A 19,414-nucleotide genomic window follows, 5' to 3' on the forward strand; every position below is an offset into this window, starting at 1 on the left:
CAATTACGTCAAGATAAACAAGACGGATTCTATCCTAACTCGTTATGGCCAAGAAATAAAACGCAGCGCCAATAAATCCGTGAGAGATTATGGCATATTGGGATTGATTGTTTGGTCAAAAACTTTACACTCAAAAAGTTTTATGAAACATCAACAAAAGCTTCAGATATCACATTTCAACTGCGTTACTCAAAAGTATAACCGTCATAACAATATCACATTATTTTCCCGATTGATTTTCCTGATTGATTTTTCTGGATACATACAATGGACAAATCATTCAGATTGCTAATGCCAATGGCATTCTGCATTCGAAATTGTACAAACCTCCACCGGAAAATAATCAGATCTTCCTTGTGAATTGCTCAACTCGTGATCTTAAAAAAAAACGAGGATTAAATATCTCTACATCCCGTCAAGGGGCCTGGTCATCCCATTTCCACCTTCGTCCTACCTCCTCAAGTACCTTGGCACGAGCTTGGCTTCTTCTTGCTTCATCCTCTACCCACGATCTGCATCATTTTGTAAAATTATGAGGAATTGTATATCATATACATGCCATGATTAAAGTTTTCGGTTTTTGATGAAGCTTCATAACAATTTCCTGTTGTATGTTACAGAAAAGTTGAAGCTACTAGATGCAAAACGTGCTTTAGAAAGTAAAAATCGAGAGCAATAACCAAACCTAAACTCGAAATGTTCCTAATTATGACTACAATTTATCACGCTCTCGAGTAAAATATGTGTCTATGCATTATTATGAATAGCTGCAGAGATGGGTGATACCTAAGGATCCGAATAGCTTCTATCTCAGCTTCAAGTATGGATTTCCTATCAAGCATACTTTCCTGCTTTGTCTCTAAATCGTTGAGCGTATTCTGCAAATCACAATTCTCAGCAACGTAAGTAGACCTCTCAGATGCGAGCTTTTCAGACATCTCATTGACCTCTTTCTTGAGACTGAGAAGTAATTGCCTCTGGCAGTCCATAGCTGCCTTCTCCTTTAAAATCTCGGAAAAATTCTTTTCTTGGATAATCTTCTCCTGTTCCAAATCACTAAGGGCAGCAAGATAAGCCTTCTCCACCTCAAGACCACGGGTTTTCTCTGCATTCATTTTCTCATCCCAAAACTTTTGTATCTCTTCCCTATCAAGCAATTCGGACCTGATAACTTCCATCTCAGCCTTCCTTGCAGAATTTTCAGCCTTTATTCTCAACAACTCACAAGAAATTGATTCCACGATCCTGCCACTTGTCAACGCCACTGCTGCTTGTGCTTTTGTTGAAGGTTTGTTTGGCTGAAGCCGCTTGCACTGTCCTGCAAGATAATATGTCATGGGGTTCTTAGAATAGACCTCGTACATACAGAGAAACAATAACATTCATGTGATCCTATATATCTGCTTGTTAGTTTTCAAAAGTAAACGTAAGTAATTCATCAAGTTCGATAGCATCTAACAGATCTTCCTTCTCTCAGTTTAGTGCCTTTTATCAAATCCTCACACTTGCTTTTCTTCTATCTTTAAAGACTAAAGCAACCTAACTTCCTTAGATTGTACTTCAAATGACAGCAGTAGCAAAAGCTCACCAAAATGTACGAATAACAACTCAAACACATGATATATGCGTGTTTAATTTTATGCATATTTCTTTATTCGTGTGCGATGTGTGCATGCTTGAAATTGTTAAATTAATTTATAGACAAAGAAACTGGGAAATACCAAAAACTTTTCTGAGTATGCTATTTTCCTCTGTCAGCATGTCTCTATATAGTCCTGCTGGTGCATCTGAACTGATCTCTTTCACATCCATAAAACCTACTGTTGCTGTGGTTGATATCTGGACTGTAAATAAGTCAGGTTTTAAAACCTATGAAGAGGCATACTTTACTCTTGGGGGAAAAATCACCCATTGATGATAATGTTCGATGCCTTCTTTACCTTCTGTATTACTCCGGGCAAAAAGTCATACTCTAAATGGGCCTTCCAATCAATTAGGTCTTGTCGAGAGATAAACCTGCAGCACAATGTATTGTTTTAGTATAGATTATAAAAGGAAACTCAAAATATTAAACAAAAATCAAGAATACTTTCTACCTCTCAGGTGAAAAATTGATGTTTCCATGGCCATTTAGACCATCATTACTGGAGCTCTTCTGTGATAACTTGCTAGGGATGACACCAGCCTCCGCCAGGGCTTAGGGACACGATGCAGAAGCAAAGTTTCGAACTTCAATCTCTATAGAACAAAGACCTATCAATTGCAGGTAAATGAATCAATCCTTACCTTGAATGGACCCAAAATCTGGGTCTTCGATATTCACATCATCAAATGCAGAAACTATGGATCCAGCAAGTGAAACTGATGGGACAAGCCGGTGCTTTGCATTCCTACAAAGTAAATAAAAAATATCTAAGGAAAGACCACCCTAAAGATCTCATCAAAACAAATAAAATATATTTCAAGGAGTGTATGTATAAATTAATACCTTTCAAGTGATGAGCTTAATTGAACTAGCCATCTTGCATATTCCCTTCTAGTACACAATTCATCAGCCTTGACATCATCTTCAATAATCTGTGTACCTTAATTACAGTTGACAAAATCATGCTCAGAACTCGACCCAAAGCCTCAGTGATATAGAACATTAAGGACAAGACAGGTCCAAAATTTGAAGAACATAAAAACGTCACTGATAGTGAAAAGTAAAATAATCCTCCTTTACAAATAACAATTGTAAGTTCCATGGGTATTCAAAATTATTATTTAAACACTGTTCCAATAAACTTGTTATCAGTGACTATGCCACTCATATCTCAGCACCGTTTTGGTTTTTAAGCTTCTGTTCCTTGGTCTTTACTTCAAAAATGCAGACAAGACTAAGAAATATCAGCACCTTAAAGGCCCTACTTAGATGCACTTAGGCATTGAAATGGACAAAAGCTAAGAAGAAAAAGCAGAGAGACTCAGTCCAGACTTGACAGCGCTCAATAAAGAAGCACACCTTCAATTTCTTCAAAACTGCCAGAGCTTCCTGTTGAGTAGAATCCACAGCAACTGGGATTATAATGCGTTCAAGCTTCTTCACGGATGCTGAATTAGACAAAAGACAAGTAAGAAAATCTCCCGGAATTCATCAATATAAAGATAATTCAGATATTGAAAAGGAAGTTGAACTGCTAAAGAAACGTTCAATTTGATGTACCTGAAGTAACATTTCCGCTATCAGCTATAGGAACAGTCTGTGGACTTGCCTCAGGGACCATGGCATACTCATCCAATGCTCCTTGGTTTGCAGTTTCAGTATCAGAGTCCCGACTCAATATCCCGTGAAAAGCATGCAACGGACTCGTAATTTGAAACTTAAAACCTACAAAAGGAGAACAATGTAGTATGCCCAACCCAACACACAATTTAGCAAATGCCTGATCATTCAAAACTACTAGAGCTGTTACCCTAACATCAAGTAACCAAATTAACCTGATTGAACAATACTTCACTAAATGGAAACTTAATATCACTAGTAACTCATCAAAAGAACCAATACATGAAAACGCAGACCTTTCTTAGACAGCGAGAAGTAAGCAATGGCGGCGACTACTATCGCCAGTGAAGCCCCAATGCCCCCAATTACAAATTTAGGCAACCCTGCCACAACGCAACAAATTAAAACAAAAGTCTCAATCTTTATGTTCAATTTTGCAAAAGTAATTAAATTTATGAGTAATCAAGACCTGGGTTTTTACGGGGAACCGGAGAATCGACGATTGCCCAACCGCCATAGTCGCCGTTGGCTGATTGGTCCGAGGGGAACCATGAAATGTCGAGGTTTCGCTGGGCGAGCGAAGCAGAGAAGCGCGGTCTGGGCCTTGTGGATTTGGGTTTCAGGAGAATTAAGTTCGGGGAGAGAGTGCGGCGTCGTAGGAGGAAGGAAGTGTATGTGGGAAGGAAAAGGGAGGAAGAAGGTGGCGCACAAGATGAGCACATGATTATTGATTACTTTTTATTTGAACGAGATTTGGGGATTAGGGCTTTGGATTTACGGTGGGAACTGGGAACGTGAGAAATGCCGAAATTTGTAATTGCCGAGAGAGAGAGAGAGGGAGAGGGTTTTAGGGTCGGGGACTGGGAGGTGGGAAGTAGCGGGTGGCAATGGCATCTGTTTGGTCACAAAAAATGAAATATCCATCACGTTATTTAACTTTTAACTTAATTAGAATAATAGTTCGTCAATTAAAAATTTATTATCATTGATCTCTTAAGTTATCAAAACTTGCATTTATAATCATTTTCGTTAACTCGGTCAGAACCTTTGTCAAAATTACACATGGAAGAACCATTGCTACAATCAGGTTAAAGTTGAGTGATCACAATTTTCTTATTTCATTTTTCATATTTGTCCTTTAATTCAATCTCACGTGCAAGGTACGTGACTCATTTGACAGGGTTGACGATGGCTATATTGCTTTCTTACAAAGATGACTAGATGCGTAAAAAATAGAACAAAATTTGATTAAGAATAGGAAGACATGCCCCCTTGATTTAATCTGCGTGGCACATGACTCATTTGCCGGAAAGTTTTACGGAGTTGACAATGACTAAATTGCATTCTTACAAATATGACTAGATGAGTAAAAAATCAGAAAAATTGTTTAGACACATTCCTCTTTGTTTGTAAGAATGTCAACTTCTCCAAAGGCCCCCCGTTTCTGCCGTTGCCACCGCCAAACTGTATGTGTAGAGTCCGACGAAGAAGTGCCACGGCAACACCCTTACCCTCACCGCGTGAACTTCCCCTCGATGCCAGAAGCTCAGGAATCCCATCAATCACTGCAAATCGGAAATCTAATAAGGTTGAGGGAGGGCAGTTTGCGACTTCTATAAGAAACACTTATGCCCATAAGCGTGTCGGAAATTACTATTGAAAATTCAAGTTCTTTCTAATGTAGCACCACCATAAAGCACTTTTACTGAAAACGTTTTTGGCTTAAGCTAATTAATTGTAGCTTAAGCTTATTCCATTTCGTCAAGTTAATTGAAAAAAGAAAGATCTGGTAACTTGATTGTTGCGGAATTTGAGCCACAACAAAGAAAATGCCAAGTTTTGAGTAAGCCGGCAGTTCCATATCAACCAAGTTAACGATGTCAAATTAATAGTTTTATGACCAACTTGACGAAATCGAATAACACGAGACACAAAAATGAAAACACAGAGCAAAATCACAGAGTTTGAGACTTCTGTTTTTGTGAATTTAACAAACTACATTTGTGTATTTGTTACATTGTTATTTACAGATAAAGAGAGACAATTTCTTACATATAACGCAAGAAGCGTCTTTACTAATTCTTTGTTTTGATTCGGAAATATTTTTGATATGTAATACCTCAACCGTATGTTAAATGAATTGTCTAGTTTCCTAGACGAGGAAGAGAGGGGTATCCCGTCCGACTCAATCATGCCGTAAACTAATGGACGAACACTACATGCACAAACATCCGACAATCGACAGTCAGTCGGAATATGACTTTAACCATAACCACAACGATATCAGCTGGCCATCCACATCCCCATGGCAAAAATTATCACGACTTCAGTCGGAAAGAAAGCCGGTAAGGCGGTCAGTTCTAAAACCCGAATGCCCACGGGCGCCATGAATCCATCAAGAAGAAATTAAACAGAAAGTTTCTTTCACTAAACTCGGTGCTTCTTGATTAGGTCAATAAAAAGGAATGTTAAAAGTCAGGGAAGAAACACATACAGACCGACGGGCAATTCGATACTGAAAAAGGCATTTACTTCTTTTTATTTTCTGGACAAGCATAAATAAGGAGGGAAAAAACACGACACTAGCATAGCCCTATTTCTGTTTGCTGTTCTGAAGGGCAGATGAGGCTTTAGATTTTACCAATATTAACTCTCATAGTTAGCACGAGTGGGCATGGCCCTGCCACGGCCCCTTGGGACATAGCCGCCGCCGCCTCCATAGCCACCACCACCACCTCCATAACCCCTTCCATAGTAGCCACCACGACCACGACCACCACGCCCAGGACCACGGCCGCCTCTTCCACCCCGATACCTAGAAAAAGTGCCGAAAGTCTGCACCCAAAAACAAGCATCCGCATTATTAAAAAAATTAAAAAAATTCTTCCCAAAACTAAGATGCCAAAAACAAAAAGGACACTACCTCCGTATCTATCTTTATTTGCTCGGAGTATCTAGTCCTTCCATTCTGGTCATGACTCATAGAATTGCACGAGATGGTATCAAAGAAATCATCCTTATTGTAGACGGGCTGTGGCACAAAAACAAAATTAAACAAAATCAGGTGATAGAAGTAATAAGATTATTACTAACATTAGAACTCATCTAACTACAATGATAAACAAGATAGCCCATGCCACCTTGATCTCAACCTTCGATAACTCAGCCTCGTCTTCATCTTCAATATCATCTTCATCAGTGTCATTTCCATCACCCTCTTTGTGAGGTTTGTTACTCTTACCAAGATGACCCCAAACCTCATCCTTGTTGAACTTCTCATTCATTGCCGTGAAATCAAATTCTTCAGTGAATTTTGTTATGGGACGTGAACTCTGCATACCAAAATGTTAATTATTTGGCACTGCCAGTGTCAGTGATGCTGAGCAAAATAATATTGCAACAAATTAATTCGTAAGAGTAAATTTAATTCACATTTTTCCAATTGCTATAGATTAAAAGTAGTCAAGAGAATAAAAACACTTCTCCCGGCTAAACACTTCCAATCAAGAAGTTTCCATTTTAGTTTGCATTTAACACACCATATGTATCCAACAAAATTCAAAATTTTTAGAATTGTGAGGGAAAAGAACTTCCTTACCCCAGTTCCTTGTCCTCTTTCACGCTCTCTATAAGTATAACCCTGGCGATTTTGATTTTGGTATTGAGCTCCATTTGGCTGAGAACGCACATATTCCTATTTACAGAAAGAGGGAGAAGCCAATGTCAGAACTCCTTCCAACCGGACCAGAGAACACATAATAAAATTCAAAACAGGAACTTTAGTCCTAAACCCTGACCACTAGACAAAACTGAGTTGGTAGGAATAAGAGAAACCATCAAGCCAAAAATTTCTAACAATTCAGTGATTTAAAAACCTGAATCAAACAAAAAAATGTAACAAAAAGAAACTCAAACAAAGAGGTTGGCCTGCAATTCAGATTCTCATGGGGAGTGGTAACCAACACCATCTAATCCTGACTAATAGCAACTCAATCTAATAAGCCTGTTGACGAATCGAAAATCGCCCCATTGAATAACAATCCTTTTTTTTTTTTTTTTTGGTGCACCCACCCACATATGAACAGACATACAAGCATGAATCACAATAAAACAGAATAGTCCAGGAGCATGCAAGCATTTCTGTGTGTGTGCACGTGTAACACATGCATGCATGACAAAACAACCTTTTGACCAGCCCGTGCAGGTTGTTGAGGTAGTGGCAGTATTGGTGGCTGCGGTTCTGCAGAAACTGGGACCGATGGCTCTGATGAGGTTGGTGGTGAAACTTGAACAACCTCCACATCCTTGTGAGGTGTTTGCAAAGATTGAGATGAAGGGACTGTAGATCCAAACTGCAACAGCTGGCCTGGGGTTACCAAAGAAGGCACTAGTGTTTCCGAGCGTAAAGAATTAGATGTCCCAGCAACAGAAGTAGTCTGAGATACGCTTGGATAAGGCAAGGTGGGACCAGAAATTGCATGAGGTTTGTTAGAGATTGGTGGCACAACAGTACTTATATCTGGGCTTGAAGTAGCTAGAGAAGAAAGTGCTGGCAAACTTGCACCAAGCATGGCTGCAGAAGGTGCAGAGGGGGCAGAACTAGGTGCCTTGTTAGGCATTGAGCTTGGCAGAGTTTCAAGAGATAGTGTTGTTGAAGGCACTGGTGGCAGATTTGTTGGCAATGTTGACGGGGATAAAGAAGTAGCAGTCAAACTAGAGGAACTAATACTAGCAGCAGGAAGCAAAGGCGCTGGAACTTCAGGCAAGTTTGAAGCTCCGGTAGGTAGGGAGGGATTAAAATTGGGGTACTGCAGTGGCTGCTGCAGTGAAGAAGGCATTGACAGCCCGGGTGGAGGTCGAAGCAATGACTGCTGGTGCTGCTGGTGTAAATGTGGTAGCCCATTTGGAGGGCCATAGTATCCTTGCCAATACATTGGCATAAGTGCGCCACCATTTGCACCTGGAGGAGGAGGTGTAGCCCCCCATGATGCTAAATTGCCTCCGGGTTGATATAATGGCAAACTACCTTGGAAGTTTGGACCAGGGAGTCCCATCTGTGGAGCATGGGAATTAATATCCGTCAAAGATCCACTAGCTGGAGCAGGCAAGCTCGATGTTGAAGGAGCTGGGCGGGAATAATGAGACTGCAAGAGAGGAAAGAGAGTTAGAGAGAGAGAGAGAGAGAGAGAGAGAGAGAGAGAGAGAGAGAGAGAGAGAGAGAGAGAGAGAGAGAGAGAGAGAGAGAGAGAGAGAGAGAGAGAGATAATAAATTAGTAGAGGTTAGCTAGATGCAAAAGTTAAAATTCCTTCTCTTACCTGGATAATAGCTGGATCATTGTTTATAGGTGGTGTTGGCTGAACAGGTGGAGAAGACTTAACCTGTAAATCCTGGAAACAAAAAAAATAATGGAAGACTTAGGGTCTGCAAATTTACATGAAAATATAACCAGTAGTGAATCCAGGCTACATAGTTCAAAACTGGTCACCACATTAAAGTTACAGTTTCATCAAAAATCATTATCATCATTTACTTCAACAGTTACCATGTTTAAGCTTCAGTTTTTGCATAACAGAGTAGTCAACAACTTCAACATTACAGAATCTATCTTTACTATTACTAAACAACTAAAGTCTGCTACAATTGAAGAAAACTGCCATTGCGGAGTAATTTAAACTCATAAAGTCAAGAGATTTTGGGGTTTTTATTTTTGTAAACTATCGGATATAAATATAGAACACTTGTTGTGCAGTCCTACTATCTCAGGCATCTCAGTACCAACCTTGATATCACTCCCGCGGAATAAAATATACTCATAGACTTTGTCTCCCGGTGGGATTTGTGGTCCATCCTTTTTCCTTCCTTCTGTTCCAAAAGATCGTACTGCCAGTGCCATGAAAAAAGTAACAAATTAACATCAATTCATGTACCCATATTTCAACAATAACACTTAATGATACAATGCATATACATATATTATGATCCATGAGACAAACAGTTCATACAACTATTCCATAACCCTGTGAAGCAATGCTTTTTTAAAAAAAATTAAAAAAAAATCAAAGTGAAACTATCTTATGAAGAAAACCATGTAACCCTTCTAAATACGTAGAATCAAAGATTGTACTTTTTTTACACCCCAAAGCTCGAGGAGTTATGCAATATATACATAGAAGTGTGTTAAGCCATTAAGCCACACCAATTCATCGCAATATCGTACTTTCTAACTCAATTCAAAGAACACGCTACTTGCCGAATCTTATACTTTACACATCCACGCACACATGCATGTTTCCCAATTCAGAATTGAGTAAAATTTCAAAAATCCGGAATTAAAATCAAGAATAATTAAACCAAAATACCAATCTAGACGACTGAACTAGTAATAAACTAATAAATCAATTCAATTTAATCAAATGGTACATAGAGAAAAATGAATGATTCAATCAAACGAAACAATTTCACAAAAACAAAAACCAATATAGAAAAGATAAACTATTTAGAATCACAAAGGTCTACATTTTAACAGGAGTCACAAAATTTTGCAATAGAATACAAAGATGCACCTTGAGCCACTGACAGTCAGTTTTAATAGCAAATTCACAGTTGCCGAAAATTCAAAAAATCGGAAATCAATAATAATTAAACCCTAAAAATGCCAATCTCCACGAATTAACTAGTAATAAACTAACAAATCAATTAAATCAAATCAAATTAGACCTAGGTAACAAGACCTAAACGGAACCCAGAGAACAAAAAATCAAAATTAAACTCAAATGAGTTAAACGGTACCGTTTCTGAGTCCAATACTGGACTCTTCGGTGTTGATGTTATAGAGCACGCCTTCGTATCTGATCTCACTCTTGGAAGTCAAACTAATCAAGCTCCCTATGTACGAATCGGCCGCCGAGCTCGATCTCGCAGCAGTCTCCGTAGCCATGGCTCCGATTTCGAAACCCTAGCGCGAGAGGGAGGAGAGAGGAAGACAGAGGGGAGAGGGAGGGAGAGAGAGAGTAGGGTTTTGGTTTTGGGGGTGGCTTTTGAGATTATCTGGTTCTCTCTCTGTCCGTGGGAGAGAGGGATTCGTGGGGAAAGGGAGAGATCTGTATGCCTATTTAACCCCTGTGATTTTTTGCGATTTAGGTAATTTGACGATAATGACAGGTTGGCCAATGAGAATGCGACACGTGGGGGTTTGGGACCATTCGATCTTTTTCGTTGGAATCTGAGGAGAAGTCGGTTCAATGGGTACAGAGTCCGGTAAACGAGGAAGTGGCAGTGATTTTTATTTTTGCTTGCTCAGAAAAAAGGATGGAATTTTAATAAAAAGTTTTCATTATTATTTATATTAACGAAAAATTATATCTTTACATTAAAAAGATCAATCTTGATATTATTTATTTTAAAATTTATAAAGGCATTTCAATTTTTTTTCTTCTATCATTGTACGATTTATTTGCGTCAAAAATTGGCTGGTGCCGTGTTGGCACCCGCGGGGTGAGAATCGTCTCGAATTCGAAATGACGGTTATGCCCATGGAAGTTTGGCAAATGAGAATAAAGTCTATGACAATGATGTGGTAAGTTCATCGGTTTGCCTAAAATGTTGTTCTCGGTTTTATGGGGGTGTATTCCATTGAGAATTTGAGAAATTTTAATGGATTTTTAAATCCATGAATTTTTATGGAGTTTAATTGATTTATAGAGATTCTAGGTAAAATTTTAATTCAATCCCCTTGAAATCTCATAGAGAGAGATAAGATTTGTGGATTCTTAAAATAGTTACAAAATCCCTCTAATTCCCTCTAATTTCTCAACTTTCTCAAATTCTTAAAATTCAAATTCTATTTTAATGTACCTTAAATGTTATAAACTTCTTTAAAATTATAATTGAATACATCCGGATTTCTAAGAATTTTAATAAACTATCTTAAAATCCTGATTGAGTACACATTAAATTTTAAAAAATCACTTAAAATCCTAATTGAATATCTATAAATTCATTAAAAGAATTAAAATCCTTTAAAATCTCAATTGAATACATAGTGTTTGGTATGCATAATTGTACATTATCTTTGCCGTGGGCCCACCAATTGACAAGATGTTGGTACGGACATTCCAAATTAGGGTTTTCAAGAATTCACCCAATTCAATTTCTTGTATTGCAAGTGCAACCCACTGTAACTCGATTATTAGTGATACGGAGTTTGGGTTTCGTTGGGGCGTACGATGTTTACGCCACAGAGGAAGGCGTCGACGGCGGCTCTGTCGCTGACGCCGAGGAGCGGCGGCGTTGTTTCGAACCCTAGGAATACTGAGAATGGTAAAGCGGTGGTACTTGTGGACGGTCCGCCTCCGCCATTGGGCTTGCTGAGTGAGAGCGGACCTTATACGACTGCGGGATTTGATAGCGGTGACATGGACGATTGGAGGGCGTTCAAGGAGGCCGGGTTACTTGATGAGGCGGCCATGGAGCGCAAGGACCGCCAAGCTCTCGCCGAGAAGGTCTCTAAGCTTGAAACAGAGGTCAGCTACTAGATTTTGATTATATTAACATTGTTAATTTTTGGTTTTATAAAAAATGATTAAGAGAATTGTTATCGATTACAGAACAAATATTTAAACTTTCTGAATAAATTCTGAAGTATTTGTTGTTGGGCAGCTTTTTAGTTACCAGTATAATATGGGGCTTCTTCTGATTGAGAAGAAAGAGTGGGCTTCGAAGCACGAACAATTGACCGAAGCTTTGATTGAAACCCAAGAGATTCTTAACCGTGAAAAGTCTGCGCACTTGATTGCAATATCTGAGGTTGAGAAACGGGAGGAGAATTTACGGAGAGTCTTGGTCGCTGAGAAGCAGTGTGTAGCTCAGGTATACTGCCTTTTGTTGTTTGTGAATTTGTGTAATTAAATTTTGCTTTGTCAATTTTGTAAAATATTTTTTGTTACTGCAGCTCGAAAAGGCTTTGCGGGAAATGCACGAGGAGCATGCCCAAATAAGGCGCGAGGCTGAAGCAAAGATGGCTGATGCAAGTTCATTAGTTGTGGGAATTGAAGAAAAGTCTTTGGAGACAGATGCAAAGTTGTATGCTGCTTATGCCAAGCTCGGTGAGGTCAACAGAAAGAGTTCAGAGTTGGACATGAGATTGCAAGAGGTGGAGGCACGTGAAAGTGTGCTTCGAAGAGAGCAATTTTCCTTAAGTGCGGAGTATGCTTTTACAACCATGACACTTGCATTTAGGATATGCATTCTCCTAATATATATATATAGCTCCTCTGTTCTTTGCTGAATCGACATCTTGTCATTTATGATGTAGTCTGTGTTTTTTGGATCATTCGACTTTTAAATTAAACCTGACTTGTTCTTAATCTTATTAGGCAAGAGGCTCACAAGACAACTTTTTACAAACAAAGGGAAGAATTGAAAGAATGGGAGAGGAAGTTAGAAGAAGGGGAAGAGAGGTTGTGCAAGCTTCGGAGAACTTTAAATGAGAAGGAGGAAAAGTCAAATCAAAATGATATGATTATGAAGCAAAGAGAGAAAAACATTGAAGAAGCACAAAGGAAGATTGAAGCTTCGAACACTATGTTGAAAGAAATGGAAGCTGATGTGAATAAACGGCTAGATGACTTAGTATCAAAGGAAAAGGTGTGTCACTAGTGTAGATTAGTTTATCTTGTTCTTTTTCTAGAAAAGTATAATTGCACTTTTGTCCATTTGAATGATGTCAATTTGGTTGCAGGAAGCTAATTCTGTGAGGAACGTCTTAGAGTTGAAGGAGAAGGATTTACAGGAATTTGAGCAAAAACTAAGTTTGCGAGAAAATGTGAGTCCCAACTGATATTTAAGCTATGTAACTTATGACCCTTAAAATTGTATCATCTGTTTTCTAAAATGTTATATTTGTGTTTTCTAAATGGGTACATTGGTGTTTGGGTTATATTTTTGTTTTCCAAAGGGGTACATTTGTGTTTTTTTTTACTGAAGGAGCACATTTTTGTAAAATGTATTGGATGTACGCCAATGTAAATGTTGGCTAACTGAAAATTAGAAGTCATGTTTCTCGAAGGTGTTGGTATTCGAAGCATTAACAGATTAGCATATAATAAAGGAAAGGTGAGGAACAAAATAAGAGCTGATGCATATCTTTTGCTTTTAATCTCAAACTAAAAGTACAAAAAGAAGATGGATTGCAAAACTTTATGTGGTGCAATTTTCTGTTTTATAAGGGCTCGAATGTTTGTATTCATACAACTTGTCTAGAAGTCTGATATGGTCTGTTCAGGTGGAGATTCAAGAGGTGCTTGACAAGCACAGAGCTATTCTCAATACGGAAATGCAGGAGTTTGAGTTGGAAATGGAAGAAAGGAGGGAGACTCTGAACAAGGAACTTAGGAGCAAGGTTGATGGGGTGGAACAGAAGGAATTGGAAATCAGCCACAGGGAAGAAAAGTTGTTGAAGAGGGAACAAGCGCTGCATGAGAAATCAGAGAGGTTGAATGAGAAAAATAATGAACTTGAAACAAAGCTGAAAACTTCGAAGGAGAACGAGAAAGCCATCAAAGTTAATGAGAAAATGTTAGAGGTGGAAAAGCAACAATTACTTGCTGATATAGAGTATCTTCAGAATCTTAGAGATGAAATTCAGAAGATAAAGGATGAAAACCTTCAACTGGAGCTCCAGATTCATGAAGGGAGAGAGAAGCAGGTAATTACTCAGGAAGAGAGGTCAGAGCACCTCCGTTTGCTGTCGGAATTGCAGCAGGAATTAAAGACTTATAGACTTCAAAATGAGTTGCTTTTGAAGGAAACTGAAGATTTGAAGCAGCAGAGGGAAAAGTTTGAGGAAGAGTGGGAGGAATTGGATGAGAGAAAAGCTGAAATTAGCAGAGATCTTGAGAAAATTGTTGAAGAGAAAGAAAATTTAGAAAAAATACAAGGCATGGAGGAAGAAAGGCTGAAAAATGAGAAACATGCATTGCAAGATTACATACAGAGGGAGCAGGACAGTCTCAAGCTTGAGAAAGAATCATTTGCGTCTAAGATGAGAAATGAGCAGTTAGCCTTAGCTGAAAAGGCCCAATTCGAGCATAGTCAAATGGTTCAAGATTTTGAGTCACGGAATAGAGATCTTGAGGCTGATATGCAGAATAGGGAGCAGGAAATGAAGAAAGGCCTGCTGGAAATGGAGAGAGCATTTGAGGAGGAGAAGGATAGAGAACATGCTAATATTAATTACTTGAAGAGAGTCACTAATGAGCAAATGGAAGAATTAAGATCTGAAAGGCATAGAATGGAAAGGGAAAGGGATGAACTTCCTCTGAACAAGAAGCAGCAAGAAGTTATCCAACTTGAAATGCGCAAAGACATTGGTCAGCTTGATATGCTTAGCAAGGAGATCAAGCAGCAGCGGGAACAACTTATTGAGGAAAGACGACACTTCCTTTCTTGTGTTGAGAAGCTGAAAAGTTGCAAGGACTGTGGAGAAATGACAAGGGAATTTGTACTTTCTGATCTCCAGGTACCAGCAGTGTTCCAAGTTGAGGCTGTTTCTCTGCCGAGGGTCAATGTTGATTTTTTAAAGAACTCTCCAGCTGATTCAGGTGTTCCTGATTTGGAATACACAGAATCAGGATGGGGAACATCTTTGCTGCGCAAATGCAAGTCAATTGTTTCTAAAGTATCTCCAATTAAAAAAATGGAGCATATTACTGATGCAGGGTCTTCAGAGTTGCCCCCACTATCAACTATTCAAGTTAATACTGAAGAGAAAAGAAACGAGTCTAATATGCTTATCAATGAGGGAGCAAGAGGGCACATCGGTCATGAAGATGAAGCTGGGGCATCCTTTAGGATGCCTAATGACTCTAGTGCTCAACCACTACCATCTGATAACACCACCATGGAAGTGGATGATGGGTATGCTCCATCAATTGATGATCATAGCTTCATTGACAGTAAGGTGAAAGATGTTCCTGATGATTCCGAGCAATCCGAGCTGAAGAGTGGTCGGCAAATACCGGCTAGGGGACGTAAGTCCAGACTGTCTAGGACACGCACCGTGAAGGCAACAGTTGAAGAGGCAAAGAAATTTCTAGGAGATACTCCAGAAGAACCATCAAATGCAATAGGAGATACTCCAGAAGAACCATCAAATGCAAGTATGCTGCCTAATGATAGTAGTTACAATCATGAAGAAAGTCGGGGTGATTCCAGTTTTGCTGAGAAAGCTAATAGTAGCATTGGGAGGAAACGAATGCGTGCTCAGAGCTCTAGGATTACCAAAAGTGAGCAAGATAATTGTGACAGCGAAGGATGTTCTGGCAGTGTCACGACAGCTGGTGGGCGCAGGAAGAGGCGACAACCCATTGCTTCCTCCATGCAAACACCTGGAGAGCAGCGATATAATCTCAGACATCGCAAGACGTAAGTTGCTTAATGTGAGTATGAATTTATACGGCGCAGTGGAAGCTAATATGGAAGTAAATAACAAATTAATGTTTGCAGTTTCTATGGCGTGATCATGATATTAGGGCCAACTTGCGTCAAGGGTGTCTATCTAAATTTCTAAATAGACTTCTTGTCGGTCTGTTATTCTTCATGCATTGTTACATTTGTCTCCAATCAACTTAAGCTTCAAGGACAATTGGATTTCAACATGGTATTAATTTTGGATTGTTTATTAATTTCTGGTTGAACTCTGCGTGTATCTTTTTGCTTTCAGTAGTTATGTTTATATAAAATTGTTGGGCCCTTTTTTTCCCTTATCAATTTTAGTTTTGAGATTAGTGATATTCTGATGCATACACCAAGTACGGATTTGAATGTCAAACTTATGCTTAATCTTATCACTGTAGTCCATTTGATTCTTTTTCCTTTTTGGGCTGAGAAGAACCATTCTTTGACCCATTTCTGTTCTTGCAATGGAATATTAACTGAGCATTTAATTTGTCCAGGTCCTTTCAGTCAATGCATGAAATAGAATGTTTGTTAGAACCCTGAATAATCTATTCCATAGTCTTCCACTAGGTGCCGGACAAATAAATTCCTAACCAGCTTCGGATTAGTCCTGGAGTGACACGTTTACCGACCGTTGTTCTGAAATATTGCTCCTTGATCAATTAAAGCATTCGGTATGTTCTGTCTAAGAAGAGAAATTGCTTATTAAGTTACTTGTTACTAAATTGTTACTGCTATGGAGAATAATTTGGTTCTTTCTGATGGTTTGGGAAAATGTAAACATCAAAAAACAAATATAGGAAGATTATATGATAAACAGGGATAAACTTATGTAGTTAATAATTGAATTAACGAAGTATCTATATTGGAAGACGTGAATTTTTACGGTTTTACATATGACCTCATCTGTCATACACTGTCCAAATTAAGTGACCTTGCATGAGGTGTTGAGTGTTGGCATTTTCTATGCTCTACCATGTGAGGAAATGTTTGGGGGTTTTTTTTTTTTTTTTTTTTTTTTTAATTTTTAAATTGGCCTATGAACGTTGATCAGTACAGGATCAGTCACAGCAGCACCAGCCGCGGCTGACCTGAAGACGATAAATAAGGAAGAAACTGGAGGTGGTGGTGTAGAACCAATTCCTGAATCTGTTTCTGTATCGTCGTTGGGGACAGCTGGTGAGAATGGGCGGACTACACAGTTGATGCAGGTCACCACATTGAAAAGTGTGGAATTCTCACAGGAGCGGGTTGTGAGGGTAATGTCCCTCTTACCTTTTTCAGTGTTTTGTAATCTGTGACGGTTTTAGCCGAAACGTGTAGAACTATGTGGATAAAGTCTGGTAACCTGTGTTTCATGTACTGCAGTTTAGAACACCAAAAGGAACCGTTGATGACAATGCTGAAGCTGATGCAGCAAAATCAGTTGAAAATACAGAGTTGAGTGCAGAAGATAATGGTACACCGGAATCTGGTGGCGGCAACAATACAAGTGGCGAGAGCGACGATGATTATGATGACGAGGACGTTGAAGAGCGTCCGGGCGAGAAGTCAATAGGAAAGAAGATCTGGACTTTCTTGACAACGTGATGGCGAAAACCACTCTCATTACCAGCTTGTAAACCTTGTAATGACTAGCTTCAGTGTGATTTCTTAGCTGTTTTTCGTTCTCATTTTGTAACTCGAATGTCGAAATGGCGATTTCGTCGCTCTCTTAGTCTTTTTAGATTGTCATATATATTGAAGCACTCTTAGAATTTTCTTAAATTTGAGATTAAATGTTACTTAGCATTAAACGCTGCGCAAAATGAATGGTTTAGATTAAAACTAAAATTTCTAATGGTTGTAGAAATCTAATCTAACGGTTAAAACACTCTTAGCAATGAGTGCTAAGTATCATCGAAGCCACAACCATGGAGTCTCTACTCAATGAGATCATTGAAAACATGAAACTGCAAACTTAAGACCCATATCTTTCAACTGATTTTCAGCTGTTCACAGTTGGCTACAGAAGCTTGTGTAGAAAAGGACTTATCATCCTACTGTACTAGGCCTGCCCAGAAAACAATTAAGTAGAGCTGGGGCTATGCCTTCTGATAGCCCTCCATCTCTCTCCCTCCCATATCTCCAGCCTCCACTGAGACACTGTGGTCCTCTTCCTCCGTCCTCCCCATCAAAAACTCCAAAAGTGCTTTTATTTGTTTGATTTTTCCACAGCTGCTTCTGCTTCTTCACCTTTCTTTCCTTCATCCTGTGGACATAACTTTCTTCCCAACCTTATTAGAGAGAGAGAGAGAGAGAGAGAGAGAGAGAACATCTTGGAAGGTTGGATTGGACCATTACTTTGTCCTGTCTTTTATTATCTTCCCTACTTAATTATTAGACTGTAGATTCAATGATGGCCTTAATCCTGTCCACAAAAATTAAGGCCATAAGCAACTAACAACAATAATCAAGTTTTATCCTATTAAGTAAAGTCGGCTATGAATCTTAAAACGCTACTACGCTCATTTTTTTAGGGCAAATGAGAATGGTGAGCTAGGAGTTGTCCAAATTCGGTTATGTTGACAGGTATATGTTTAGTAGTATGAGGACAATTTAAACATGCGATGCCACTGTAGTTGTATTCAATGGCGAATTTATAAAAAGTTTGCAAAAAGAAAAAATCATGTAAAATATTCCTTTTTTTATTGTTAGACAAAACATATGTCAAAATTTAATGATACTATTATCATTCATGATTCACGAAACACGTAAAATACAAACACCAATTGTCTATGACGAGTTTTATCCCACAAACGTCTCATTATAATGTTATCAAAATAGGTAAAAGTATGAAAAGTGATCATTTCAATTATTGAGATTTGATACAATCAGATCCTTATAAGTCTTGGAGTTATGACTTATTCGAAAGATAATCCAGTTTTCTATCAACTTAAACATGAGTGCTTTTCCTTGCTAAAAATACACTTCTAGCCGTCGCTCAATGTAAAGAACCAAAATGTCACTCAACCATTAATCTCCATTATACGAGAGAGTAAACTTTTAACAAAACTCACAATAAAAATCCTTCTCCCCTAAAAACACAAAAATGTCCATACAAATTGATTTCGTATAATTCCATGAAGGAAAGTCAAATTAATTTCTATTTTGGTATGGAAAATACTGAGCATTGACGGTATTTTAAATCAATTATCAACTGCTATACTAGAAAGTTAATAAGTGTAACAATGTCTGTTTAGTTTGAAATTTCATTACAGTTTCATTTTTCTCATATTTTGTGTATAATTACATCTTTCAAACAAAGGAAGGATGTTGTTTTATTGCTCTTGGTCATGAAGAAAGGAATAGGCGGAACAATTGGTATTTGGTAACTATGGTTCAATTCCAAGATACACCATAACAGTGAACTTGAAGCATATTTCTCAAACCCGTCTGGAGCCATACAGTCCTTTTTTTTTTTTTTTTTTTGGAGATTCAATGCAGTTTTTGTCTTGTTCCTCTCCATGTTTCAGAAAGCACTTAAAAACCCAAAAGCAGAAAAGCCCCAAGGCCCCCAACGTAGAGAAGAAGGCAGCATTGAGAGATAAAAACACATCTTTTTGTCTTGCATGTACTTGCATGCACCCCCTCTTCTCTCTCTCTCTCTCTCTCTCTGTTTTTGCATGGACAATGGTCCCCTATTCCCTCTG

General features: G+C 38.6%; 3 protein-coding genes across 11 annotated transcripts; 1 reads left to right on the plus strand and 2 right to left on the minus strand.

The window, feature by feature from the left end:
- Nucleotides 1–138: 138 nt before the first annotated feature.
- LOC137731541 (uncharacterized) lies at nucleotides 139–4,171 on the minus strand. The gene is made up of 11 exons (XM_068470666.2): nucleotides 3,735–4,171; nucleotides 3,562–3,648; nucleotides 3,206–3,370; nucleotides 3,005–3,093; nucleotides 2,489–2,577; nucleotides 2,287–2,390; nucleotides 2,097–2,196; nucleotides 1,941–2,016; nucleotides 1,722–1,839; nucleotides 787–1,318; nucleotides 139–512 (listed from the first exon to the last, which is right to left on the minus strand). The coding sequence occupies exons 1-11, from the start codon at nucleotides 3,985–3,987 to the stop codon at nucleotides 416–418; spliced, it is 1,710 nt and encodes a 569-aa protein (XP_068326767.1). The 5' UTR covers nucleotides 3,988–4,171; the 3' UTR covers nucleotides 139–415.
- A 1,512-nt stretch (nucleotides 4,172–5,683) lies between these two features.
- Nucleotides 5,684–10,540, minus strand: LOC137731542 (protein decapping 5). Of its 2 annotated transcripts, none has more exons than XM_068470668.2 (8): nucleotides 10,056–10,540; nucleotides 9,046–9,146; nucleotides 8,582–8,653; nucleotides 7,450–8,409; nucleotides 6,864–6,959; nucleotides 6,418–6,597; nucleotides 6,189–6,296; nucleotides 5,684–6,100 (listed from the first exon to the last, which is right to left on the minus strand). In XM_068470668.2, the coding sequence occupies exons 1-8, from the start codon at nucleotides 10,201–10,203 to the stop codon at nucleotides 5,912–5,914; spliced, it is 1,854 nt and encodes a 617-aa protein (XP_068326769.1). In that variant the 5' UTR covers nucleotides 10,204–10,540; the 3' UTR covers nucleotides 5,684–5,911. The 2 variants fall into 2 exon arrangements, with proteins under 2 accessions (XP_068326769.1, XP_068326768.1); XM_068470667.2 differs by having other exon boundaries at nucleotides 6,406–6,597; nucleotides 10,056–10,522.
- An 830-nt stretch (nucleotides 10,541–11,370) lies between these two features.
- Nucleotides 11,371–17,518, plus strand: LOC137731558 (nuclear matrix constituent protein 1). 8 transcript variants are annotated; one of them, XR_015957792.1, is made up of 9 exons: nucleotides 11,371–11,788; nucleotides 11,925–12,134; nucleotides 12,217–12,470; nucleotides 12,641–12,911; nucleotides 13,006–13,089; nucleotides 13,549–15,703; nucleotides 16,220–16,396; nucleotides 16,782–16,981; nucleotides 17,091–17,518. XR_015957792.1 is itself a non-coding variant. In XM_068470692.2 (8 exons), the coding sequence occupies exons 1-8, from the start codon at nucleotides 11,492–11,494 to the stop codon at nucleotides 17,310–17,312; spliced, it is 3,684 nt and encodes a 1,227-aa protein (XP_068326793.1). In that variant the 5' UTR covers nucleotides 11,371–11,491; the 3' UTR covers nucleotides 17,313–17,518. The 8 variants fall into 8 exon arrangements, 2 of the variants coding, with proteins under 2 accessions (XP_068326793.1, XP_088543885.1); XR_015957793.1 differs by having other exon boundaries at nucleotides 16,282–16,396; XR_015957789.1 differs by having other exon boundaries at nucleotides 13,549–15,689; nucleotides 16,282–16,396.
- The last annotated feature ends 1,896 nt before the right edge of the window (nucleotides 17,519–19,414 follow it).

The sequence above is a fragment of the Pyrus communis genome, chromosome 16 (genome assembly GCF_041283825.1).
Source record: "Pyrus communis isolate YQ-2024b chromosome 16, ASM4128382v1, whole genome shotgun sequence".
Classification (NCBI taxonomy): Eukaryota; Viridiplantae; Streptophyta; class Magnoliopsida; order Rosales; family Rosaceae; genus Pyrus; species Pyrus communis.